Source organism: Nerophis lumbriciformis, linkage group LG19 (genome assembly GCF_033978685.3).
Source record: "Nerophis lumbriciformis linkage group LG19, RoL_Nlum_v2.1, whole genome shotgun sequence".
Classification (NCBI taxonomy): Eukaryota; Metazoa; Chordata; class Actinopteri; order Syngnathiformes; family Syngnathidae; genus Nerophis; species Nerophis lumbriciformis.
Genome location: NC_084566.2, coordinates 40125963 through 40153788, shown reverse-complemented (window position 1 = coordinate 40153788; position 27826 = coordinate 40125963). Strand labels below are relative to the sequence as shown.

Here is a 27826-nt window from a genome sequence, read left to right as displayed (position 1 = left end):
GTGAACCGCACTGTGGATACAACGGGAGCACGTACGGTGAATATTCGCACCACAGGGAATGAGAAGTCATCCTTCACTGTGGTTCTAGCTTGCCATGCTAATGGCCAGAAACTTCCACCCATGGTGATATTCAAAAGGAAGACCTTGCCAAAAGAGACCTTTCCAGCCGGCGTCATCATAAAAGCTAACTCGAAGGGATGGATGGATGAAGAAAAGATGAGCGAGTGGTTAAGGTAAGTTTACGCGAAGAGGCCAGGTGGCTTTTTTCACGCAGCTCCGTCCATGTTGATATACGACTCCATGCGCGCCCACATCACGCTGGTTTTTAATATATTATTAAAGTTTGACTGACTGATCCGACTGTTTTTTTGACATTCCTTTAGCGCAGTTAGATGCGGCTTATAACACGGGGCGGCTTATAGGTGGACAAAGTTTTGAAATATGCCGTTCATTGAAGGCGCGGCTTATAACCCAGGGCGGCTTATGGTGCGGAAAATACGGTATGTATGTATGTATGTATATATATATATATATATATATATATATATATATATATATATATATATATATATATATATATATATATATGTATATATGTATATATATATGTATGTATGTATATATGTATGTGTATATATAAATATATATATATATGTATGTATATATATATGTGTATATATATATATATATATATATATATATATATATATATATATATATATGTATATATTTATATGTGTATATATATGTATATATATATATATATATATATATATATATATATACATATATACATTGTCTTTATAATCCGTTTTGTCATTTAACATCAATTAACATTGATGTTCATCAACATTTAACATTGTCATGTTATCGATGGGAAAATTCATTTTTAGACAATATGATTTGCCTGAGCGGCTAAGAGACACCAAGAATAACAAGCGGTAGAAAATGGATTAGAAAGGAAAGATTAAAAAAATAATAATAATAATAAATACATTTAAAAAAATAATAAATAAAAACTTTTTTTTAAACTTGGGACTTCCTGTGGGCCGGATTTTGGATGCTGAGGGGCTGGATCCGGCCCCATACCGTAGTTTGGGGACCCCTAATTACAATAAATAAGCAGTCAGGAATAGGTGTGTTTTGAGTCTTGATTTGAAGAGGGATATTGAGTCTAAGTTACGAAGGTCTGGTGGCAAAGAGTAGGTGGCAGCCGGTAGCTAATTGCTTTGTAGATGTGGGAAACAGCGGGAGGCAGCTTGCAGGTAAAAAAGTGTCTAATGCTTAAAAGGGGAACATTATCACCAGACCTATGTAAGCGTCAATATATACCTTGATGTTGCAGAAAAAAGACCATATGTTTTTTTAACCGATTTCCGAACTCTAAATGGGTGCATTTTGGCGAATTAAACGCCTTTCTAATATTCGCTCTCGGAGCGATGACGTCACAACGTGACGTCACGTTGGGAAGCAATCCGCCATTTTCTCAAACACCGAATCAAATCAGCTCTGTTATTTTCCGTTTTTTCGACTGTTTTCCGTACCTTGGAGACATCATGCCTCGTCAGTGCGTTGTCGGAGGGTGTAACAACACGAACAGGGACGGATTCAAGTTGCACCAGTGGCCCAAAGATGCCAAAGTGGCAAGAAATTGGACGTTTGTTCCGCACACTTTACCGACGAAAGCTATGCTACGACAGAGATGGCAAGAATGTGTGGATATCCTGCGACACTCAAAGCAGATGCATTTCCAACCATAAAGTCAAAGAAATCTGCCGCCAGACCCCCATTGAATCTGCCGGAGTGTGTGAGCAATTCAGGGACAAAGGGCCTCGGTAGCACGGCAAGCAATGGCGGCAGTTTGTTCCCGCAGACGAGCGAGCTAAACCCCCTGGATGTCTTGGCTCACACCGTCCCTTATGCCACCGAAGATGATCAAGAGAAGAATATCCACCCTAGCTTCCCTGGCCTGCTGACATCAACTCCAAAACTGGACAGATTTCAGGAAAAGAGAGCGGATGAGGGTATGTCTACAGAATATATTAATTGATGAAAACTTTATTCATTACTTGCGGTTTTACGTAAATTATAATTCATAAACTGTGTTTACCAATAATTTAGCTTAAAAACATTACAACACTTAAAAACAAACACATACCAATCGTTGGTTAGAAGGCGATCGCCGAATTCGTCCTCGCTTTCTCCCGTGTCGCTGGCTGTCGTGTCGTTTTCGTCGGTTTCGCTTGCATACGGTTCAAACCGATATGGCTCAATAGCTTCAGTTTCTTCTTCAATTTCGCTTAAGCCGCTGAAATCCGAGTCTGAATCCGAGCTAATGTCGCTATACCTTGCTGTTCTATCCGCCATGTTTGTTTGTATTGGCATCCCTATGTGACGTCACAGGAAAATGGACGGGTGTATATAACGATGGTTAAAATCAGGCACTTTGAAGCTTTTTTTAGGGATATTGTGTGATCGGTAAAATTTTGAAAAAAACTTCGAAAAATAAAATAAGCCACAGAGAACTGATTTTTAATGGTTTTAAACCTTCTGAAATTGTGATAATGTTCCCCTTTAAACCAAATATAAACAAAAGGTGAGTGCTCCTAAGAAAAGGCAATGAAGCTTAGGGAAGGCTATGCAGAACTAAACTAAAACTGAACTGGCTACAGAGTAAACAAAAACAGAATGCTGAACGACAGCAAAGACTTACTGTGGAGCAAAGACGGCGTCCACAAAGTACATCCGAACATGACATGACAATCAACAATGTCCACACAAAGAAGGATAAAAACAACTGAAATATTCTTGATTGCTAAAACAAAGTAGATGTGGGAAATATCGCTCAAAGGAAGTGTCACGTTCAAACACTGAGGACATCTATTAAACAAGACAAAAGGCAAGGAATCAAACAGAGACAGAATTCAATTTGGACTCAATATTGAGGAGAGACATGGCCACTGCACTCTCTGTACAGTCCTGCACCACGCTCTGACGAAGAAGGTTTTCGTCTCCTCATTTATTCAGATGTTCAATGTTCACGCACCAACACATGTCACAGCAGGAATGGGAAGTATGTAAAACAGTCATTGTTTTCGGTCTCATTGAAGTCCAAGAAGAGGATTTCTCGGGCTTGGGCTCTTCCTGGATCCAGCTGGGGCAGGTGTTGGAGGACAATGGATAACCCCTCCCGTCTCCTGACCACAGGGACTTCAAGAGGGCAGCGGGTCGTAAATAGCGTTGACCTCGGTTACCAAATAGTTGGAAGAGAGTTTGTGAAATACTTCAGAGAGAGTTCGTTTAACACTTCAAAGAGAGTTCCTCTGGAAGTTGAGCAGATCCTGCCATCTGTCCGTGTTGAAATCACAGTGGAGTTTTACGAGCCTTCTTCCTCTTGTTAGGCCTCGAAAGACAGCATTCATAATACAACGTTTCTTTTGTGATAACTTACAAACAATTATTCCAACAGGAAGACATGAAACCGCTACAAGAAAATACCAAAAAAAGAGAAAAAGCCATTAAAATAGGAGCGCAAGACAAGAAGTAAAACACTACACACAGGAAAACAGCAAAAAAAGTCCAAATAAGTCAGGGTGTGATGTGACAGGTGGTGACAGTACACCTACTTTGAGACAAGAGCTATAGTGATGCATGCTTGGTTATGCTTTAAAGTCATATCCAACCACTTTTTACTGTCAACTGAGTTTGGTTTTTTAATGATGTCCTCCGCATTTTTCCAACGCAAAAAATGTGCCTTGGCTCCAAAAAGGTTGAGAAACACTGTACTGCAGAACCAGCCTATTTTAAAAGATTCCGTCCTCCAGCGAATGAAACGAGTTCCGGTTTTGCCGGCTGCACGTTTGAAAATGGCACGTGCGGCTGGAAGGACGTCAGCGTGGGTCAAGGTCAGTGGGAGGTCATGGAGGGAAAGGACGCTCCAGTGCACACGGGACCATCTGTTGACCACACACTCGGCACCGAGCTGGGTGAGTCCACCTCCGATCGTGTCCTTCTTTGCAAGTCAGACAAGAGCCACCACACAGTCGACCGAAGCCGTGACATCACTTCCTGTGTCTTACAGGTGGGTACGTGGCGTTGACCCCCAACAAAGGTGATCACATCAGTCCTGCCACCTTGCAGAGTCCTGTCATGACACAAGCCAGCGCCACATGCACGCTCCACTTCTACTACAACATGTATGGAGAAGGTAACGTAACACCAACATAAAGACGTAGCACTCTCTGCTTTGGCTACTTTCTTTATTATTCATTTCTTTATTAAAGCAGGCTTCACTATACATCCTAGTCCAGGGGTCGGCAACCCGCGGCTCCAGAGCCGCATGCAGCTCTTTGATCACTCAGCTCCATACCTGCCGATTTTCCCGGGTGATTTCCAGATTTCGGTACCGGGATTAATATTCTCCAATTTTCACACTAAACATTAATTATAAGGGTGTGACATGATTGTACAGCATTTAGCGCACTCTACAATCTGTACTAACAGCATGCCAGCCTAGCCTTTTGTTGTATGCATCTTCTGCTTGCACACGTAAGTGACAGCAAGGCATACTCAGAGGTGGGTAGAGTAGCCAGAAATTGTACTCAAGTAAGAGTACTGTTACTTTAGAGATTTATTACTCAAGTAAAAGTAAGGAGTAGTCACCCAAATATTTACTTGAGTAAAAGTAAAAAGTATGTTGTGAAAAAACTACTCAAGTACTGAGTAACTGATGAGTAACATATACACACACATATATATACATATATATATATATATATATATATATATATATGTGTGTATATATATACACACACACATATATATATATATATATACACACATATATATAAATATATACACACATATATATATACATGCATTGATATATACAGTATGTAATTTGTATTTATTTATTTTGCCGTTTTTGTTTACATGTTAAAGGTGTTTTAATGAATATACATGCATGTTTAACACATATAGATTCCTTTCTTTCATGAAGACAAGAATATAAGTTGGTGTATTACCTGATTCTGATGACTTGCATTGATTGGAATCAGACAGTAGTGATGATAACGTCCACGTTTTCAAATGGAGGAGAAAAAAAGTTCCTTCTTTCTGTCTAATACCACATGAAAGTGGTTGGTTTTTGGCATCTTATTTGTCCAGCTTCCATATTCGTTTTAAGACACTTTACAAGAAATACATTGGCGGCAAATTCCGTAGCTTGCTAGATTGTTTGCGCTGGCTTTCGGAGACTTATTTTGAAAGCGCAGGCGCGATGGAGCGGCACTTTTATTGTGAAGACAGGAACTGTGCAGTCAGTCTTTAGGCTTTTGACGGGATGTACGGTTGAAAAAATCCTTCACGCTTTTGATTGATTGATTGATTGATTGAAACTTTTATTAGTAGATTGCACAGTACAGTACATATTACGTACAATTGACCACTAAATGGTAACACCCGAATACGTTTTTCAACTTGTTTAAGTCAGGTCATGTGACCCCTGGCTCTGTTTGATTGGTCCAACGTCACCAGTGACTGCATCTGATTGGTGGAACGAAGTGAACGTCACCAGTGACTGTATTTGTTGAAACGCAGGCACTATTGAGGTACCAAAACAAACAAAGCGTGCATTAACAGATCGATAAAAATTAGTAGCGAGTAGCGAGCTGAATGTAGATAAAAGTAGCGGAGTAAAAGTAGCGGAGTAAAAGTAGTGTTTCTTCTCTATAAATATACTCAAGTAAAAGTAAAAGTATGTTGCATTAAAACTACTCTTAGAAGTACAATTTATCCCAAAAGTTACTCAAGTAGATGTAACGGAGTAAATGTAGCGCGTTACTACCCACCTCTGGGCATACTTAGTCAACAGCCACACAGGTTACACTGACGGTGGCCATATAAAACAACTTTAAGACTCTTACTAATAATGCACCACACTGTGAACCAAAACCAACCAATGAACCAAAACCAAACAAGAATGACAAACACATTTCGGGAGAACATCTGCACCGTAACACAACATAAACACAACAGAACAAATACCCAGAATCCCATGCAGCCCTGACTCTTCCGGGCTACATTATACACCCCTGCTACCACCAAACCCCCCCCCCCGTGCTTTGGTAGAGGTGGTTGATCGTTCTGTTGTGTTTAAGAAGGGGAACCGGAGGGTGTGCTCTAACTATCGTGGGATCACACTCCTCAGCCTTCCCGGTAAGGTCTATTCAGGTGTACTGGAGAGGAGGCTACGCCGGATAGTCGAACCTCGGATTCAGGAGGAACATTGTGGTTTTCGTCCTGGTCGTGGAACTGTGGACCAGCTCTATACTCTCGGCAGGGTCCTTGAGGGTGCATGGGAGTTTGCCCAACCAGTCTACATGTGTTTTGTGGACTTGGAGAAGGCATTCGACCGTGTCCCTAGGGAAGTCCTGTGGGGAGTGCTCAGAGAGTATGGGGTATCGGACTGTCTGATTGTGGCAGTCCGCTCCCTGTATGCTCAGTGCCAGAGCTTGGTCCGCATTGCCGGCAGTAAGTCGGACACGTTTCCAGTGAGGGTTGGACTCCGCCAAGGCTGCCCTTTGTCACCGATTCTGTTCATAACTTTTATGGACAGAATTTCTAGGCGCAGTCAAGGCGTTGAGGGGATCTGGTTTGGTGGCTGCAGGATTAGGTCTCTGCCTTTTGCAGATGATGTGGTCCTGATGGCTTCATCTGGCCAGGATCTTCAGCTCTCACTGGATCGGTTCGCAGCCGAGTGTGAAGCGACTGGGATGAGAATCAGCACCTCCAAGTCCGAGTCCATGGTTCTCGCCCGGAAAAGGGTGGAGTGCCATCTCCGGGTTGGGGAGGAGATCTTGCCCCAAGTGGAGGAGTTCAAGTACCTCGGAGTCTTGTTCACGAGTGAGGGAAGAGTGGATGGTGAGATCGACAGGCGGATCGGTGCGGCGTCTTCAGTAATGCGGACGCTGTATCGGTCTGTTGTGGTGAAGAAGGAGCTGAGCCGGAAGGCAAAGCTCTCAATTTACCGGTCGATCTACGTTCCCATCCTCACCTATGGTCATGAGCTTTGGGTTATGACCGAAAGGACAAGATCACGGGTACAAGCGGCCGAAATGAGTTTCCTCCGCCGGGTGGCGGGGCTCTCCCTTAGAGATAGGGTGAGAAGCTCTGCCATCCGGGGGGAGCTCAAAGTAAAGCCGCTGCTCCTCCACATCGAGAGGAGCCAGATGAGGTGGTTCGGACATCTGGTCAGGATGCCACCCGAACGCCTCCCTAGGGAGGTGTTTAGGGCACGTCCGACCGGTAGGAGGCCGCGGGGAAGACCCAGGACACGTTGGGAAGACTATGTCTCCCGGCTGGCCTGGGAACGCCTCGGGGTCCCACAGGAAGAGCTGGACGAAGTGGCTGGGGAGAGGGAAGTCTGGGCTTCCCTGCTTAGGCTGCTGCCCCCGCGACCCGACCTCGGATAAGCGGAAGAAGATGGATGGATGGATGGATGTTTATGTTGTGTTACGATGCAGATGTTCTCCCGAAATGTGTTTGTCATTCTTGTTTGGTGTGGGTTCACAGTGTGGCGCATTATTAGTAAGAGTGTTAAAGTTGTTTTATACCGCCACCGTCAGTGTGACCTGTGTGGTTGTTGACCAAGTATGCCTTGCTGTCACTTTGTTTGCAGTGTTATTTCATTTTAAATTTCAAAAGATTTTTGCGGCTCCCATTGTTTTCTTTAATTTGTGAAACTGGTCAAAATGGCTCTTTGAGTGGTAAAGGTTGCCGACCCCTGTCCTAGTCCAACACTAGTCTTGCGAGATCTCAAAGAAAAAACATGTTTTCCCCAATTTCCCGGTTTTCTCTGAATGTATTGCCATTGACAATGACTAGGCAATATAAAAGCTTCTGAATCTCCCACATTTCTCAACCCATTTGAACTGTTCCACCATCCACTCACTCCACTCACCCTGGACATTCTAGCCAGCATGTTTCCCGGTTTGGAAAATTTCCTGATTAACCGGAATTACCAATAATTTTTATAGGCATTTTAGAAGCGGTCGTGCAAAGCATCTACCGTATTTTTCGAACTATAAGTCGCAGTTTTTTTCATAGTTTGGCCGGGGGTGCGACTTATACTCAGGAGCGACTTATGTGTGAAATTAACACATTAGCGTAAAATATCAAATAATATTATTTATCTCATGTAATGGTGGTTCTTTGCTCAAAATGTTGCATAGATGATGTTTTGCACATCATCTTCAAGTCACTTTCTGACAGTCTCTTCCGGATGTGCCGTTTTGTGGGCGGTCTTATTTACGTGCCTCCACTTGGACAGCCTCTTCTCCCCGTCATCTTTGTTGTCGCGGTGTGGCGTTCAAGGACGGGAGTGGAAGAAGTGTCAAATGATGGCGCTAACTGTTTTAATGACATTCAGACTTTACTTCAATCAATAACGAAGCAGCATCTCCTCATCCGGAAACAACAACAACAACACCGGAAATGTGTCCCTAACCTGCGACCGGAACTCTCTAATAACTAAAGTTCCTTGGGTGAATAATGTAAACTCACTACACCGGTATGTTTTAGTGCTTTCATGGTGAGTTTACTGACAGATATAAGTAAGAACTTTACACTACCGTATTTTTCGGAATATAAGTCGCAGTTTTTTTCATAGTTTGGCCGGGGGTGCGACTTATACTCAGGCGCGACTTATGTGTGAAATGATTAACACATTATAATATTATTGATCTCATTCACGTAAGAGACTAGACGTGTAAGATTTCATGGGATTTAGCGATTAGGAGTGACAGATTGTTTGGTAAACGTATAGCATGTTCTATATGATATAGTTATTTGAATGACTCTTACCATAATATGTTACGTTAACATACCAGTTGGTTATTTATGCCTCATATAACGTACACTTATTCAGCCTGTTGTTCACTATTCTTGATTTATTTTAAATTGCCTTTCAAATGTCTATTCTTGCTGTTGGATTTTATCAAATACATTTCCCCAAAAAATGCGACTTATACTCCAGTGCGACTTATATATGTTTTTTTCCTTCTTTATTATGCATTTTCAGCCGGTGCGACTTATACTCCGAAAAATACGGTAATAAACAATCAAGCGACCTGATTTACTAAAGGTTTGCACATACTAAAGCGCGTGCATACTTGATAGCACACGCAAAACTGATCTACTGAGCGTGTGCAAAGTGGATTGCATCCCCCCCCACCCCAAGTGTTTACCTTTTCCTCACCTTTTTTTGTAATGGGCGCCGGAAGTTGTCAGACCCGTCAGCGATCTTGTTCTGTCTCCCTGTAATGTTTGATCCTGTTCTGTCTCCCTGTAATGTTTGATCCTGTTCTGTCTCCCTGTAATGTTTGATATTGTTCCGTCTCCCTGTAATGTTCGATCCTTTTCCGTCTCCCTGTAATGTTTGATCCTGTTCTGTCTCCCTGTAATGTTCGATCCTGTTCTGTCTCCCTGTAATGTTCGATTCTGTTCTGTCTCCCTGTAATGTTTGACCCTGTTCTGTCTCCCTGTAATGTTCGATCCTGTTCTGTCTCCCTGTAATGTTTGATCCTGTTCTGTCTCCCTGTAGTGTTTGATCCTGTTCTGTCTCCCTGTAATGTTCGAACCTGTTCTGTCTCCCTGTAATATTCGATCCTGTTCCGTCTCCCTGTAATGTTCGATCCTTTTCCGTCTCCCTGTAATGTTTGATCCTGTTCTGTCTCCCTGTAATGTTCGATCCTGTTCTGTCTCCCTGTAATGTTCGATTCTGTTCTGTCTCCCTGTAATGTTTGACCCTGTTCTGTCTCCCTGTAATGTTTAATCCTGTTCTGTCTCCCTGTAATGTTCGATCCTGTTCTGTCTCCCTGTAATGTTCGATCCTGTTCTGTCTCCCTGTAATGTTCGATCCTGTTCTGTCTCCCTGTAAAGTTTGATCTTGTTCTGTCTCCCTGTAATGTTTGATCCTGTTCTGTCTCCCTGTAATGTTCGATCCTGTTCTGTCTCCCTGTAAAGTTTGATCTTGTTCTGTCTCCCTGTAATGTTCGATCCTGTTCTGTCTCCCTGTAATGTTTGATCCTGTTCTGTCTCCCTGTAATGTTCGATCCTGTTCTGTCTCCCTGTAATGTTCGATCCTGTTCTGTCTCCCTGTAATGTCCGATCCTGTTCTGTCTCCCTGTAATGTGTGTCTGCTCTTGAATGGGATTGTGCTGATAATATTAATTTCCCCTCGGGGATTAATAAAGTATTTCTGATTCCGATTCTGATGTTTTGACTGAAGTGTGTCATTTTGCAAATAATCTAGGAATCAAGAAAATCGAATGTTAAAGTTTTAGTGAGGGGAGCAGTGAGCAGCAGCGGTGACCGCACCCGGGAATAATTTTTTGTGATTTAAACCCCAATTCCAACCCTTTGATGCTGAGTGCCAAGCAGGGAGGTAATGGCTCCCATTTTTATAGTCTTTGGTATGACTTGGGCAGGGGTTCGAACTCACGACCTACCGATCTCAGAGCGTACACTCTAACCACTAGGCAGGTTGTTGTGTTTGGAAAAGTGTGTATATCCTTTTTGAAAAAAGACACACAGTTAGTAAAATTTGTGTCTAAGCAAATGGAAAAAACTGTAAGTTTGTTCATTTTCTCACTTCTAAAATGAAAGCTTCCCATCTAAAAGCACTTTTAAACGGTTTACATTACAGCGTTAAGGCTAGAACACGCCTGGGAACCAGACCACTGACACTTATTTCACATGAATCAAATAAAATATGAATGTGGAGGGGGGGCGTGGCCTGCGCACCTGCAGCGAAACGGGGTGTGCCAGAACCGGCTTCGACATCAGCGACAGGTGCGTAGATGGCCCACCTGGGCCTGATTATCTAATCACCTGTCGCTCTGTTAAAAAGGCAGCAGCCGGGGAAGAGAGGAGACAAAGACAATTGCTGAAAAGCACAACACAGACGATTTATTGATAAATAAACATTGTTGTGAACCTGGAGGAGCCTGTCATGTCGGTGCTTGGTGGTCCGAAGAACCCGGAAGCAAGAGTCTTCCACAATTTGGCGCCCAACATGGCCGGATGACCCCCTGACGACTCTCGCTCTTGCTCCAACTCCAACTCTCCTCCCCGGCTGCTGCCTTTTTAACAGAGCGACAGGTGATTAGATAATCAGGCCCAGGTGGGCCATCTACGCACCTGTCGCTGATCTCGAAGCCGGTCCTGGCACACCCCGTTTCGCTGCAGGTCCGCAGGCCACGCCCCCCCTCCACAATGACAAAGTGAGCATTGAGTATGACATATTTGTGAAGAATTCTTTAGAATTATGACCTACTTGCAGACGTCCAAGCGTTGAAGGTGCTGCGGAGCGAGAGATCGCGGACCACCGTCCTGTGGTGGAGGTCGGGCGGAGGCGATGATACGTGGCAACGCGGCGAGGTTGCGGTCGCTAGACCCGGCCAGGACTTCACCATCCTTCTCCAGGCGACCCGGGCCTTCAGCCAGCTGGGCCACGTTGCCGTTGACGACGTGGCCTTCACCACATGCCCCCTGCCGGGTAAGGACCGCACGAATATTGATGTTTCATGCGAGATATTCTTTATATTTTTGTTCTTTCAGAGCCTCAACCTGTCTGCGCTGACAATATGTTCGCGTGCAATAACGGCGTGTGCGTGGAGAAGAGCCGAGTGTGCGATTTCACCGACGACTGCGGCGACCGGACGGACGAGCTGGACTGCGGTGAGATGTCACAAGTGCTCGTAGTTCTTTCAAAAATGAACGCTTCTATTCAATTGCACTGCAAATCTGGAATTTTTTTGACACAGTTCAGATTTTTTTTTCCCCCCCCCCAGTCTAAACACGCCAAAGTGCTTCAAAACTGATCTTTTGGCATCAGATTCAGACCACGTCCTCAGGAGGTAGTCTTGAATCTGATTGGAATCTGATCTTTTCAAATGTGACTTCAGTCTAAACTAGAGTTGTCCCGATACCAATTGTGGAGGTTGCTTCCTAGAAGTTCCACTGTAGACACGGCACAAGAGCCAAGCGTGCAGTTTTTAACAAAGGCTTTAATGTACATACCGTATTTTCCGCACCATAAGCCGCCCTGGGTTATAAGCCGCGCCTTCAATGAACGGCATATTTCAAAACTTTGTCCACCTATAAGCCGCCCCGTGTTGTAAGCCGCATCTAACTGCGCTAAAGGAATGTCAAAAAAACAGTCAAATAGGTCAGTCAAACTTTAATAATATATTAAAACCAGCGTGATGTGGGCGCGCATGGAGTCGTATATCAACATGGACGGAGCTGCGTGAAAAAAGCCACCCGGCCTCTTCGCGTAAACTTAAACTTACCTTAACCACTCGCTCATCTTTTCTTCATCCATCCCTTCGAGTTAGCTTTTATGATGACGCCGGCTGGAAAGGTCTCTTTTGGCAAGGTCTTCCTTTTGAATATCACCATGGGTGGAAGTTTCTGGCCATTAGCATGGCAAGCTAGAACCACAGTGAAGGATGACTTCTCATTCCCTGTGGTGCGAATATTCACCGTACGTGCTCCCGTTGTATCCACAGTGCGGTTCACAGGAATATCAAAAGTCAGTGGAACCTCGTCCATGTTGATAATGTTCTCTGGCCGGATCTTTTTTTCAGCTATCTTGTTTTTACAATATGCACGGAAAGTAGCCAGCTTTTCTTGAAAGTCTTTAGGCAGTTGCTGTGAAATAGTATTCCGTGTGCGGATGGAGAGATTGCGTCTTTTCATGAACCGGATCCCTGTCGCTTAGTAGGAGCCATTTTGTGGTCTTTACAGATGTAAACACACAAAGGAAATGAAACGTAATATCCGCGCGCTTCTTCTTCTTCTACGCGGGCGGGTGGTTGCTTACAGTAGAAGAAGAAGCGCTTCCTGTTCTATGGGGGCGGGTGCTTACCTTGGCGGTTGCTTGCATAGAAGAAGAAGCACTTCCTCTTCTACGGGGAAAAAAGATGGCGGCTGTTTACCGTAGTTGCGACCGAAACTTTATGAAAATGAATCTTAATATTAATCCATATATAAAGCGCACCGGGTTAAAAGCCGCACTGTCAGCTTTTGAGTAAATTTGTGGTTTTTAGGTGCGGCTAATAGTGCGGAAAATACGGTAGGTTTTTATCAAAAGTCTTTCTCCCCCAGAACGTGACTGTCCAGTCACGTCCGTATCCTCTCTCCCCTCCTGCTCCCGGCCGCGTACTGTTAAAGACAACAGATGATTAGATTAACACGCACCACCTGTGAAACCTAATCAGCTGTGTCTCGCCGTCAGCACTGCCACGCCCCCGTCTGATGGTGCTCTGTCCTCAGCACCATGGACAGAGGCGGTGACCTTTGCTCCTGCAGGCAGCGCTGGCCACATCTTCCTCCACACCAATATTTTGGTACCGGTACCAAAATTATCTTGATACTTTTCGGTACTTTTTTAAATAGAGGGGACCACAAAAAATTTCATTATTGGCTTTATTTTAAGAAAAAATCTTAGGGTACATTAAAACATATGTTTCTTATTGCAAGTTTGTCCTTAAATAAAATAGTGAACATACTAGACAACTTGTCTTTTAGTAGTAAGTAAACAAACAAAGACTCCTAATTATTGTGCCTATTATTTTGTACACATGAATAAGGACAACTGGTAGAAAATGAATTATTAATCTAATTGTTTATTTACTGTTAATATCTGCTTACTTTCTCTTTTAACATGTTCTATCTACACTTCTGTTAAAATGTAATAATCACTTATTCTTCTCTTCTTTGATACTTTACATTAGTTTTGGATGATACCACAAATGTGTGTATCGATCCGATACCAAGTAGTTATAAGATCATATACAAGTCCTCATGTGTCCAGAGACATATTTCCTGTGTTTATAAATATAATATAATTTTTTTTTTAAACGAAAAAAGATGTTGTGATGTACCGGTATTTTTCAGAGGCGGTATAGTACCGACTAAATACGCTACTGTACTTGGTATCATTACAGTGGATGTTAGGTGTAGATCCACCAATGGCGTTTCACCGGTACTTTTCACAGGCGGTATAGTACCGAATATGATTCATTAGTATCGTGGTACTATGCTAATACCGGTATACCCTAGTCTAAACGCACTGAGACCTGAATTTTGGGCAAGCTACGTCACTCGAGTGAATTTTTCATCACAAAATCCGGTTTCGATGAGCAACGTCTATTCGAGACCAGGGCCGTAACTCGGATTTGACAAATACCAAGGTCAAAAATTGGTGGTCTGAGAGGAGCTTTGAAAGGCTACAATCATGTGTATCCCAGTAGCATAGAAATAATATTACCTAGAGCAGGGGTGTCAAACTCATTTTAGACCGGGGGGAGCCACATGGAGAAAAATCTACTCCCAAGTGGGCCGGACTGGTAAAATCACGACACGATAACTTAAAAATAAAGACAACTTCAAATTGTTTCTTTGTTAAAAAAAAATAGAACAAGCACATTCTGAAAATGTACAAATCATAATGTTATTTTTTTTTACACTTACATGTTCTCTTTATTTGTCCTTATTTATATTTTCTGAATAAATGATGTGATAATGTTCATCAGTCACCTCATTGCTGTTCATTTTAAATCTATCAAGATAAAAAAAAAATAGTATCAAAATCAAATTACAGAATGTTATTTATGTAGTTTGATCATTTTCCTCGACATCGTGTGGTTTATTTTATTTTTTCACATCTGTAGCATCATCTACAAAGATACAATCAATTGCTATTGTGACATCTAGTGGACACATTTAGAACAGCAGTTTCTTTCACTCAAAAATTTCGGTTCCTTTTTATACTTTGCAAAATCATCCCGCGGGCCGGATAAAACCTGTCCGGGCCGTACGTTTGACAGCCCTGACCTAGAGCAACATAATACATTTCCAGAATAACAACAACTTTTATTGAGGTAGATCTATCACTTGTTATGTTATCTAACATCTTTCACAATCAGCATGATTTTGTAACTGTCCACTTTTTTTTTATTAACATGCTGAAGTTGAGCGTATTGACCAATTTTAACAACATAAAAAAATACATTATTAACCTAACTATATTTGCAACTATGAACAGTGATGGAACCCACAACCTTCTGTACGGCAACTGGATATTCTTACCAGTGACGGAGCATTAATGTGGCCAGGGCTACGTTTTGGGGTAAAATGTCATATGAAGAGTGGTTAGGGCAAGGGTTAAGGTTAGGGTTAGGGTTAGGGGTTAGGGTTGAGGTTGGGGTTGGGGTTAGGGCTAGGGTTAAGGTTAGGGTTAGGCATAAAGAAAAGGAGTTAGGGTTAGGGTTAGGCATAAAGAAAAAGTGTTGGTTAGGGTTAGGGCTAAGGGTTGGGGTTAGGGTTAGGGTTGGTGTTGGTGTTAGGGTTAGGATTAGGGTTAGGGTTAGGCATAAAGAAAAGGGTTGGTTAGGGTTAAGGTTGGGGTTGGTTTGGGGGTTAGGGTTAGAGTTGGGGTTTGGGTTAGGGTTAGGATTAGGGTTAGGGTTAGGCATAAAGCAAAAGAGTTGGTTAGGGTTAGGGCTAAGGGTTGGGGTTAGGGTTGGGGTTGGTGTTAGGGTTAGGGTTAGGGATAGGGTTAGGCATAAAGAAAAAGAGTTGGTTAGGGTTAGGGCTAAGGGTTGGGGTTAGGGTTAGGGTTGGTGTTAGGTTTAGGGTTGGGGTTGGGTTGGGGTTAGGGTTAGGGTTAGGGTTAGGCATGAAGAAAAAGATTTGGTTAGGGTTAGGGCTAAGAGTTGGGGGTAGGGTTGGGGTTGGTGTTAGGGTTAGGGTTACAGTTAAGGTTGGGTTAGGGTTAGGGTTAGGCATAAAGAAAAATAGTTAATTAGGGTTAGGGCTAAGGGTTAGGGTTAGGGTTGGGGTTGGTGCTTTGTTAGGGTTGGGGTTGGGGTTTGAGTTGGAGTTAGGGTTAGGGTTTGGATTAGGTTTAGGATTAGGGTTAGGGTTAGGCATAAAGGAAAAGAGTTGGTTAGGGTTAGGGCTAAGGGTTGGGGGTAGGGTTAGGGATGGGGTTGGTGTTATGGATAGGGTTAGGATTAGGGTTAGGGTTAGGGTTAGGCATAAAGAAAAATAGTGGGTTAGGGCTAAGGGTTGGGGTTAGGGTAAGGGTTAGGGTTGGGGTTGGTGTTAGGGTTAGGATTGGGGTTGGGTTGGGGTTAGGGTTAGGATTAGGATTAGGGTTAGGGTTAGGCATAAAGAAAACGATTGGTTAGGGTTAGGGCTAAGAGTTGGGGGTAGGGTTGGGGTTGGTGTTAGGGTTAGGGTTACAGCTAGGGTTGGGGTTGGGGTTAGGATTAGGATTAGGGTTAGGGTTAGGCATAAAGAAAAATAGTTGGTTAGGGTTAGGGGTAAGGGTTGGGGTTGGGGTTAGGGTTGGGGTTGGTGCTTTGTTAGGGTTAGGGTTGGGGTTGGGGTTGGAGTTAGGGTTAGGATTAGGTTTAGGATTAGGGTTAGGGTTAGGCATAAAGAAAAAGAGTTGGTTAGGGTTAGGGCTAAGGGTTGGGGGTAGGGTTAGGGTTAGGGTGGGGGTTGGTGTTAGGGTTAGGGTTAGGTTTGGGGTTAGGGTTACGGTTAGGGTTGGGTTTGGGGTTAAGATTAGGGATAGGATTAGGATTAGGGTTAGGGTTAGGCATAAAGAAAAAAGGGTTGGTTAGGGTTAGGGCTAAGGGTTGGGGTTAGGGTTAGGGTTGGGGTTAGGGTTAGGGTTAGGATTGGGGTTGGTGTTAGGGTTAGGGTTAGGGTTACAGTTAGGGTTGGGGTTGGGGTTAGGGCTAGGATTAGGATTAGGGTTAGGGTTAGGCATAAAGAAAAAGAGTTGGTTAGGGTTAGGGTTAGTGTTACAGTTAGGGTTGGGGTTAGGGTTAGGATTAGGGTTACAGCTAGGGTTGGAGTTGGGGTTAGGATTAGGATTAGGGTTAGGGTTAGGCATAAAGAAAAATAGTTGGTTAGGGTTAGGGGTAAGGGTTGGGGTTGGGGTTAGGGTTGGGGTTGGTGCTTTGTTAGGGTTAGGGTTGGGGTTGGGGTTGGAGTTAGGGTTAGGATTAGGTTTAGGATTAGGGTTAGGGTTAGGCATAAAGAAAAAGAGTTGGTTAGGGTTAGGGCTAAGGGTTGGGGGTAGGGTTAGGGTTAGGGTGGGGGTTGGTGTTAGGGTTAGGGTTAGGTTTGGGGTTAGGGTTGGGGTTGGGGTTAGGGTTAGGGTTGGTGTTAGGTTTAGGGTTGGGGTTGGGTTGGGGTTAGGGTTAGGGTTAGGGTTAGGATTAGGATTAGGGTTAGGGTTAGGCATAAAGAAAAAGATTTGGTTAGGGTTAGGGCTAAGAGTTGGGGGTAGGGTTGGTGTTGGTGTTAGGGTTAGGGTTACAGTTAAGGTTGGGTTAGGGTTAGGGTTAGGCATAAAGAAAAATAGTTAATTAGAGTTAGGGCTAAGGGTTAGGGTTGGGGTTGGTGCTTTGTTAGGGTTGGGGTTGGGGTTTGAGTTGGAGTTAGGGTTAGGGTTTGGATTAGGTTTAGGATTAGGGTTAGGGTTAGGCATAAAGGAAAAGAGTTGGTTAGGGTTAGGGCTAAGGGTTGGGGGTAGGGTTAGGGTTGGGGATGGGGTTGGTGTTATGGATAGGGTTAGGATTAGGATTAGGGTTAGGGTTAGGGTTAGGGTTAGGCATAAAGAAAAATAGTGGGTTAGGGCTAAGGGTTGGGGTTAGGGTAAGGGTTAGGGTTGGGGTTGGTGTTAGGGTTAGGATTGGGGTTGGAGTTAGGGTTAGGATTAGGTTTAGGATTAGGGTTAGGGTTAGGCATAAAGAAAAAGAGTTGGTTAGGGTTAGGGCTAAGGGTTGGGGGTAGGGTTAGGGTTAGGGTGGGGGTTGGTGTTAGGGTTAGGGTTAGGTTTGGGGTTAGGGTTGGGGTTGGGGTTAGGGTTAGGGTTGGTGTTAGGTTTAGGGTTGGGGTTGGGTTGGGGTTAGGGTTAGGGTTAGGATTAGGATTAGGGTTAGGGTTAGGCATAAAGAAAAAGATTTGGTTAGGGTTAGGGCTAAGAGTTGGGGGTAGGGTTGGGGTTGGTGTTAGGGTTAGGGTTACAGTTAAGGTTGGGTTAGGGTTAGGGTTAGGCATAAAGAAAAATAGTTAATTAGAGTTAGGGCTAAGGGTTAGGGTTGGGGTTGGTGCTTTGTTAGGGTTGGGGTTGGGGTTTGAGTTGGAGTTAGGGTTAGGGTTTGGATTAGGTTTAGGATTAGGGTTAGGGTTAGGCATAAAGGAAAAGAGTTGGTTAGGGTTAGGGCTAAGGGTTGGGGGTAGGGTTAGGGTTGGGGATGGGGTTGGTGTTATGGATAGGGTTAGGATTAGGATTAGGGTTAGGGTTAGGGTTAGGCATAAAGAAAAATAGTGGGTTAGGGCTAAGGGTTGGGGTTAGGGTAAGGGTTAGGGTTGGGGTTGGTGTTAGGGTTAGGATTGGGGTTGGGGTTAGGGTTAGGATTAGGATTAGGGTTAGGGTTAGGCATAAAGAAAACGATTGGTTAGGGTTAGGGCTAAGAGTTGGGGGTAGGGTTGGGGTTGGTGTTAGGGTTAGGGTTACAGCTAGGGTTGGGGTTGGGGTTAGGATTAGGATTAGGGTTAGGGTTAGGCATAAAGAAAAATAGTTGGTTAGGGGTTGGGGTTGGGGTTGGTGCTTTGTTAGGGTTAGGGTTGGGGTTGGGGTTGGAGTTAGGGTTAGGATTAGGTTTAGGATTAGGGTTAGGGTTAGGCATAAAGAAAAAAGGGTTGGTTAGGGTTAGGGCTAAGGGTTAGGGTTGGGGTTAGGGTTAGGGTTGGGATTGGGGTTGGTGTTAGGGTTAGGTTTAGGGTTACAGTTAGGGTTGGGGTTAGGGCTAGGATTAGGATTAGGGTTAGGGTTAGGCATAAAGAAAAAGAGTTGGTTAGGGTTAGGGTTAGTGTTACAGTTAGGGTTGGGGTTGGGGTTAGGGTTAGGATTAGGGTTACAGCTAGGGTTGGAGTTGGGGTTAGGATTAGGATTAGGGTTAGGCATAAAGAAAAATAGTTGGTTAGGGTTAGGGGTAAGGGTTGGGGTTGGGGTTAGGGTTGGGGTTGGTGCTTTGTTAGGGTTAGGGTTGGAGTTAGGGTTAGGATTAGGTTTAGGATTAGGGTTAGGGTTAGGCATAAAGAAAAAGAGTTGGTTAGGGTTAGGGCTAAGGGTTGGGGGTAGGGTTAGGGTGGGGGTTGGTGTTAGGGTTAGGGTTAGGTTTGGGGTTAGGGTTGGGGTTGGGGTTAGGGTTGGTGTTAGGTTTAGGGTTGGGGTTGGGTTGGGGTTAGGGTTAGGGTTAGGATTAGGATTAGGGTTAGGGTTAGGCATAAAGAAAAAGATTTGGTTAGGGTTAGGGCTAAGAGTTGGGGGTAGGGTTGGGGTTGGTGTTAGGGTTAGGGTTACAGTTAAGGTTGGGTTAGGGTTAGGGTTAGGCATAAAGAAAAATAGTTAATTAGAGTTAGGGCTAAGGGTTAGGGTTGGGGTTGGTGCTTTGTTAGGGTTGGGGTTTGAGTTGGAGTTAGGGTTAGGGTTTGGATTAGGTTTAGGATTAGGGTTAGGGTTAGGCATAAAGGAAAAGAGTTGGTTAGGGTTAGGGCTAAGGGTTGGGGGTAGGGTTAGGGTTGGGGATGGGGTTGGTGTTATGGATAGGGTTAGGATTAGGATTAGGGTTAGGGTTAGGGTTAGGGTTAGGCATAAAGAAAAATAGTGGGTTAGGGCTAAGGGTTGGGGTTAGGGTAAGGGTTAGGGTTGGGGTTGGTGTTAGGGTTAGGATTGGGGTTGGGGTTAGGGTTAGGATTAGGATTAGGGTTAGGGTTAGGCATAAAGAAAACGATTGGTTAGGGTTAGGGCTAAGAGTTGGGGGTAGGGTTGGGGTTGGTGTTAGGGTTAGGGTTACAGCTAGGGTTGGGGTTAGGATTAGGATTAGGGTTAGGGTTAGGCATAAAGAAAAATAGTTGGTTAGGGTTAGGGGTTGGGGTTAGGGTTGGGGTTGGTGCTTTGTTAGGGTTAGGGTTGGGGTTGGAGTTAGGGTTAGGATTAGGTTTAGGATTAGGGTTAGGGTTAGGCATAAAGAAAAAGAGTTGGTTAGGGCTAAGGGTTGGGGGTAGGGTTAGGGTTAGGGTGGGGGTTGGTGTTAGGGTTAGGGTTAGGTTTGGGGTTAGGGTTACGGTTAGGGTTGGGGTTGGGGTTAAGATTAGGGATAGGATTAGGATTAGGGTTAGGGTTAGGCATAAAGAAAAAGGGTTGGTTAGGGTTAGGGCTAAGGGTTGGGGTTAGGGTTAGGGTTAGGGTTGGGGTTAGGGTTAGGGTTAGGATTGGGGTTGGTGTTAGGGTTAGGGTTACAGTTAGGGTTGGGGTTGGGGTTAGGGCTAGGATTAGGATTAGGGTTAGGGTTAGGCATAAAGAAAAAGAGTTGGTTAGGGTTAGGGTTAGTGTTACAGTTAGGGTTGGGGTTGGGGTTAGGGTTAGGATTAGGGTTACAGCTAGGGTTGGGGTTGGGGTTAGGATTAGGATTAGGGTTAGGGTTAGGCATAAAGAAAAATAGTTGGTTAGGGTTAGGGGTAAGGGTTGGGGTTGGGGTTAGGGTTGGGGTTGGTGCTTTGTTAGGGTTGGGGTTGGGGTTGGAGTTAGGGTTAGGATTAGGTTTAGGATTAGGGTTAGGGTTAGGCATAAAGAAAAAGAGTTGGTTAGGGTTAGGGCTAAGGGTTGGGGGTAGGGTTAGGGTTAGGGTTAGGTTTGGGGTTAGGGTTGGGGTTGGGGTTAAGATTAGGGATAGGATTAGGATTAGGGTTAGGGTTAGGCATAAAGAAAAAAGGGTTGGTTAGGGTTAGGGCTAAGGGTTGGGGTTAGGGTTAGGGTTGGGGTTAGGGTTAGGATTGGGGTTGGTGTTAGGGTTAGGGTTACAGTTAGGGTTGGGGTTGGGGTTAGGGCTAGGATTAGGATTAGGGTTAGGGTTAGGCATAAAGAAAAAGAGTTGGTTAGGGTTAGGGCTAAGGGTTGGGGTTAGGGTTGGGGTTGGTGTTAGGGTTAGGGTTAGTGTTACAGTTAGGGTTGGGGTTAGGGTTAGGATTAGGGTTAGGGTTAGGCATAAAGAAAAATAGTTGGTTAGGGTTAGGGTTAAGGGTTGGGGTTAGGGTTAGGGTTAGGGTTGGGGTTGGTGCTTTGTTAGGGTTAGGGTTGGGGCTAAGGGTTGGGGGTAGGGTTAGGGTTAGAGTTAGGGATGGGGTTGGTGTTAAGGATAGGGTTAGGATTAGGATTAGGGTTAGGGTTAGGCATAAAGAAAAATAGTAGGTTAGGGTTAGGGCTAAGGGTTGGGGTTAGGGTAAGGGTTAGGGTTGGGGTTGGTGTTAGGGTTAGGGTTGGGTTGGGGTTAGGGTTAGGATTAGGATTAGGGTTAGGGTTAGGCATAAAGCAAAAGATTTGGTTAGGGTTAGGGCTAAGAGTTGGGGCTAGGGTTAGGGTTGGGGTCAGTGTTAGGGTTAGGGTTGGGGTTAGGATTAGGATTAGGGTTAGGGTTAGGCATAAAGAAAAATAGTTGGTTAGGGTTAGGGCTAAGGGTTGGGGTTAGGGTTAGGGTTGGGGTTGGTGCTTTGTTAGGGTTAGGGTTGGGGTTGGGGCTAAGGGTTGGGGGTAGGGTTAGGGTTAGGATTAGGGATGGGTTGGTGTTAGGGATAGGGTTAGGATTAGGATTAGGGTTAGGGTTAGGCATAAAGGAAAATAGTAGGTTAGGTTTAGGGCTAAGGGTTGGGGTTAGGGTAAGGGTTAGGGTTGGTGTTAGGGTTAGGGTTAGGGTTGGGTTTGGGTTGGGGTTAGGGTTAGGGTTAGGATTAGGATTAGGGTTAGGGTTAAGCATAAAGAAAAATTATTTGGTTAGGGTTAGGGCTAAGAGTTGGGGGTAGGGTTAGGGTTGTGGTTTGGGTTGGTGTTAGGGTTAGGGTTAGGGTTACAGTTAGGGTTGGGGTTGGGGCTGGGGTTGGGGTTAGGGTTAGGATTAGGGTTAGGGTTAGGGTTAGGCATAAAGAAAAATAGTTGCTTAGGGTTTGGGCTAAGGGTTGGAGTTAAGGTTAGGGTTGGGGATGGGGTTGGTGTTAGGGATAGGGTTAGGATTAGGATTAGGGTTAGGGTTAGGCATAAAGAAAAATAGTAGGTTAGGTTTAGGGCTAAGGGTTGGGGTTAGGGTTAGGGTTGGGGTTGGTGTTAGGGTTAGGGTTAGGGTTGGGTTTGGGTTGGGGTTAGGGTTAGGGTTAGGATTAGGATTAGGGTTAGGGTTAAGCATAAAGAAAATTATTTGGTTAGGGTTAGGGCTAAGAGTTGGGGGTAGGGTTAGGGTTGTGGTTTGGGTTGGTGTTAGGGTTAGGGTTAGGGTTACAGTTAGGGTTGGGGTTGGGGCTGGGGTTGGGGTTAGGGTTAGGATTAGGGTTAGGGTTAGGGTTAGGCATAAAGAAAAATAGTTGCTTAGGGTTTGGGCTAAGGGTTGGAGTTAAGGTTAGGGTTGGGGTTGGTGCTTTGTTAGGGTTAGGGTTGGGGTTGGAGTTAGGGTTAGGGTTAGGATTAGGTTTAGGATTAGGGTTAGGGTTAGGCATAAAGAAAAAGAGTTTGTTAGGGTTAGGGCTTAGGGTCGGGGGTAGGGTTAGGGTTAGGGTGGGGGTTGATGTTAGGGTTAGGGTTAGGTTTGGGGTTGGGGTTACGTTTAGGGTTAGGGTTGGGGTTGGGGCTAAGGGTTGGGGGTAGGGTTAGGTTTAGGGTTAGGGATGGGGTTGGTGTTAGGGATAGGGTTAGGATTAGGATTAGGGTTAGCGTTAGGCATAAAGAAAAATAGTAGGTTAGGGTTAGGGCTAAGGGTTGGGGTTAGGGTAAGGGTTAGGGTTGGGGTTGGTGCTTTGTTAGGGTTAGGGTTGGGTTGGGGTTGGGGTTGGAGTTAGGGTTAGGGTTAGGATTAGGTTTAGGATTAGGGTTAGGCATAAAGAAAAAGAGTTGGTTAGGGTTAGGGCTAAGGGTTGGGGTTAGGGTTAGGGTTGGTGTTAGGGTTAGGGTTAGGGTTAGTGTTACAAATCAAATCAAATCAAATCAAATCAAATCAACTTTATTTATAGAGCAAATTTAAAATTTACCACAGGGGTAGCCAAAGTGCTGTACAATGAGCAGGTTAAAAGATAAAACGAGTACTGAGCAAACACAACACAACACAAACAGAACACGATAAAAAATAAATAATTAAAATAGAATTAATAAAAACATAAAAACAGTTAGGGTTGGGGTTAGGGTTAGGATTAGGATTAGGGTTAGGGTTAGGCATAAAGCAAAATAGTTGGTTAGGGTTAGGGCTAAGGGTTGGGGTTAGGGTTAGGGTTGGGGTTGGTGCTTTGTTAGTTGGGGTTGGGGTTGGGGTTGGGGTTGGGGCTAAGGGTTGGGGGTAGGGTTAGGGTTAGGGATGGGGTTGGTGTTAGGGATAGGGTTAGGATTAGGATTAGGGTTAGGGTTAGGCATAAAGAAAAATAGTAGGTTAGGTTTAGGGCTAAGGGTTGGGGTTAGGGTTAGGGTTGGGGTTGGTGTTAGGGTTAGGGTTAGGGTTGGGTTGGGGTTAGGGTTAGGGTTAGGATTAGGATTAGGGTTAGGGTTAAGCATAAAGAAAATTATTTGGTTAGGGTTAGGGCTAAGAGTTGGGGGTAGGGTTAGGGTTGTGGTTTGGGTTGGTGTTAGGGTTAGGGTTAGGGTTACAGTTAGGGTTGGGGCTGGGGTTGGGGTTAGAGTTAGGATTAGGGTTAGGGTTAGGGTTAGGCATAAAGAAAAATAGTTGCTTAGGGTTTGGGCTAAGGGTTGGAGTTAAGGTTAGGGTTGGGGTTGGTGCTTTGTTAGGGTTAGGGTTGGGGTTGGAGTTAGGGTTAGGGTTAGGATTAGGTTTAGGATTAGGGTTAGGGTTAGGCATAAAGAAAAAGAGTTTGTTAGGGTTAGGGCTTAGGGTCGGGGTTAGGGTTAGGGTGGGGGTTGATGTTAGGGTTAGGGTTAGGTTTGGGGTTGGGGTTACGTTTAGGGTTAGGGTTGGGGTTGGGGCTAAGGGTTGGGGGTAGGGTTAGGTTTAGGGTTAGGGATGGGGTTGGTGTTAGGGATAGGGTTAGGATTAGGATTAGGGTTAGCGTTAGGCATAAAGAAAAATAGTAGGTTAGGGTTAGGGCTAAGGGTTGGGGTTAGGGTAAGGGTTAGCGTTGGGGTTGGGGTTGGTGTTAGGGTTAAGGTTAGGATTAGGATTAGGATTAGGCATAAAGAAAAATAGTTGGTTCGGGTTAGGGCTAATGGTTGTGGTTAGGGTTAGGGTTAGGGTTGGGGTTGGTGCTTTGTTCGGGTTAGGGTTGGGTTGGGGTTGGAGTTAGGGTTAGGGTTAGGATTAGGTTTAGGATTAGGGTTAGGCATAAAGAAAAGAGTTGGTTAGGGTTAGGGCTAAGGGTTGGGTTTAGGGTTAGGGTTAGGGTTAGGGTTAGTGTTACAAATCAAATCAAATCAAATCAACTTTATTTATAGAGCACATTTAAAATTTACCACAGGGGTAGCCAAAGTGCTGTACAATGAGCAGGTTAAAAGATAAAACGAGTACTGAGCAAACACAACACAACACAAACAGAACACGATAAAAAATAAATAATTAAAATAGAATTAATAAAAACATAAAAACAGTTAGGGTTGGGGTTAGGGTTAGGATTAGGATTAGGGTTAGGGTTAGGCATAAAGCAAAATAGTTGGTTAGGGTTAGGGCTAAGGGTCGGGGTTAGGGTTAGGGTTGGGGTTGGTGCTTTGTTAGTTGGGGTTGGGGTTGGGGTTGGGGCTAAGGGTTGGGGGTAGGGTTAGGGTTAGGGATGGGGTTGGTGTTAGGGATAGGGTTAGGATTAGGATTAGGGTTAGGGTTAGGCATAAAGAAAAATAGTAGGTTAGGTTTAGGGCTAAGGGTTGGGGTTATGGTTAGGGTTGGGGTTGGTGTTAGGGTTAGGGTTGGGTTTGGGTTGGGGTTAGGGTTAGGGTTAGGATTAGGATTAGGGTTAGGGTTAAGCATAAAGAAAATTATTTGGTTAGGGTTAGGGCTAAGAGTTGGGGGTAGGGTTAGGGTTGTGGTTTGGGTTGGTGTTAGGGTTAGGGTTAGGGTTACAGTTAGGGTTGGGGTTGGGGCTGGGGTTGGGGTTAGGGTTAGGATTAGGGTTAGGGTTAGGGTTAGGCATAAAGAAAAATAGTTGCTTAGGGTTTGGGCTAAGGGTTGGAGTTAAGGTTAGGGTTGGGGATGGGGTTGGTGTTAGGGATAGGGTTAGGATTAGGATTAGGGTTAGGGTTAGGCATAAAGCAAAATAGTAGGTTAGGTTTAGGGCTAAGGGTTGGGGTTAGGGTTAGGGTTGGGGTTGGTGTTAGGGTTAGGGTTAGGGTTGGGTTTGGGTTGGGGTTAGGGTTAGGGTTAGGATTAGGATTAGGGTTAGGGTTAAGCATAAAGAAAATTATTTGGTTAGGGTTAGGGCTAAGAGTTGGGGGTAGGGTTAGGGTTGTGGTTTGGGTTGGTGTTAGGGTTAGGGTTACAGTTAGGGTTGGGGTTGGGGCTGGGGTTGGGGTTAGGGTTAGGATTAGGGTTAGGGTTAGGGTTAGGCATAAAGAAAAATAGTTGCTTAGGGTTTGGGCTAAGGGTTGGAGTTAAGGTTAGGGTTGGGGTTGGTGCTTTGTTAGGGTTAGGGTTGGGGTTGGAGTTAGGGTTAGGGTTAGGATTAGGTTTAGGATTAGGGTTAGGGTTAGGCATAAAGAAAAAGAGTTTGTTAGGGTTAGGGCTTAGGGTAGGGTTAGGGTTAGGGTGGGGGTTGATGTTAGGGTTAGGGTTAGGTTTGGGGTTGGGGTTACGTTTAGGGTTAGGGTTGGGGTTGGGGCTAAGGGTTGGGGGTAGGGTTAGGTTTAGGGTTAGGGATGGGGTTGGTGTTAGGGATAGGGTTAGGATTAGGATTAGGGTTAGCGTTAGGCATAAAGAAAAATAGTAGGTTAGGGTTAGGGCTAATTGTTGGGGTTAGGGTAAGGGTTAGGGTTGGGGTTGGTGCTTTGTTAGGGTTAGGGTTGGGTTGGGGTTGGGGTTGGAGTTAGGGTTAGGGTTAGGATTAGGTTTAGGATTAGGGTTAGGCATAAAGAAAAAGAGTTGGTTAGGGTTAGGGCTAAGGGTTGGGGTTAGGGTTAGGGTTGGTGTTAGGGTTAGGGTTAGGGTTAGTGTTACAAATCAAATCAAATCAAATCAAATCAACTTTATTTATAGAGCACATTTAAAATTTACCACAGGGGTAGCCAAAGTGCTGTACAATGAGCAGGGTAAAAGATAAAACGAGTACTGAGCAAACACAACACAACACAAACAGAACACGATAAAAAATAAATAATTAAAATAGAATTAATAAAAACATAAAAACAGTTAGGGTTGGGGTTAGGGTTAGGATTAGGATTAGGGTTAGGGTTAGGCATAAAGCAAAATAGTTGGTTAGGGTTAGGGCTAAGGGTTGGGGTTAGGGTTAGGGTTGGGGTTGGTGCTTTGTTAGTTGGGGTTGGGGTTGGGGTTGGGGTTGGGGCTAAGGGTTGGGGGTAGGGTTAGGGTTAGGGATGGGGTTGGTGTTAGGGATAGGGTTAGGATTAGGATTAGGGTTAGGGTTAGGCATAAAGAAAAATAGTAGGTTAGGTTTAGGGCTAAGGGTTGGGGTTAGGGTTAGGGTTGGGGTTGGTGTTAGGGTTAGGGTTAGGGTTGGGTTGGGGTTAGGGTTAGGGTTAGGATTAGGATTAGGGTTAGGGTTAAGCATAAAGAAAATTATTTGGTTAGGGTTAGGGCTAAGAGTTGGGGGTAGGGTTAGGGTTGTGGTTTGGGTTGGTGTTAGGGTTAGGGTTAGGGTTACAGTTAGGGTTGGGGTTGGGGCTGGGGTTGGGGTTAGAGTTAGGATTAGGGTTAGGGTTAGGGTTAGGCATAAAGAAAAATAGTTGCTTAGGGTTTGGGCTAAGGGTTGGAGTTAAGGTTAGGGTTGGGGTTGGTGCTTTGTTAGGGTTAGGGTTGGGGTTGGAGTTAGGGTTAGGGTTAGGATTAGGTTTAGGATTAGGGTTAGGGTTAGGCATAAAGAAAAAGAGTTTGTTAGGGTTAGGGCTTAGGGTCGGGGTTAGGGTTAGGGTGGGGGTTGATGTTAGGGTTAGGGTTAGGTTTGGGGTTGGGGTTACGTTTAGGGTTAGGGTTGGGGTTGGGGCTAAGGGTTGGGGGTAGGGTTAGGTTTAGGGTTAGGGATGGGGTTGGTGTTAGGGATAGGGTTAGGATTAGGATTAGGGTTAGCGTTAGGCATAAAGAAAAATAGTAGGTTAGGGTTAGGGCTAAGGGTTGGGGTTAGGGTAAGGGTTAGCGTTGGGGTTGGGGTTGGTGTTAGGGTTAAGGTTAGGATTAGGATTAGGATTAGGCATAAAGAAAAATAGTTGGTTCGGGTTAGGGCTAATGGTTGTGGTTAGGGTTAGGGGTAGGGTTGGGGTTGGTGCTTTGTTAGGGTTAGGGTTGGGTTGGGGTTGGAGTTAGGGTTAGGGTTAGGATTAGGTTTAGGATTAGGGTTAGGCATAAAGAAAAGAGTTGGTTAGGGTTAGGGCTAAGGGTTGGGTTTAGGGTTAGGGTTGGTGTTAGGGTTAGGGTTAGTGTTACAGTTAGGGTTGGGGTTAGGGTTAGGGTTAGGGTTAGGATTAGGGTTAGGCATAAAGAAAAATAGTTGGTTAGGGTTAGAGCTAAGGGTTGGGGTTAGGGTTCGGTTTGGG

General features: G+C 44.6%; 1 protein-coding gene across 1 annotated transcript in view; it reads left to right on the top strand.

The window, feature by feature from the left end:
* The window catches only part of LOC133618955 (MAM and LDL-receptor class A domain-containing protein 1), a 174288-nt gene that overhangs the window by 63716 nt on the left and 82746 nt on the right, over positions 1-27826 (top strand). Inside the window, exons 24-27 of the mRNA XM_061979815.2 lie at positions 3825-3986; positions 4082-4207; positions 11342-11557; positions 11620-11739. Coding sequence (XP_061835799.2) covers positions 3825-3986; positions 4082-4207; positions 11342-11557; positions 11620-11739 — 624 coding nt within the window. The remainder of the gene's footprint in view (positions 1-3824; positions 3987-4081; positions 4208-11341; positions 11558-11619; positions 11740-27826) is intronic.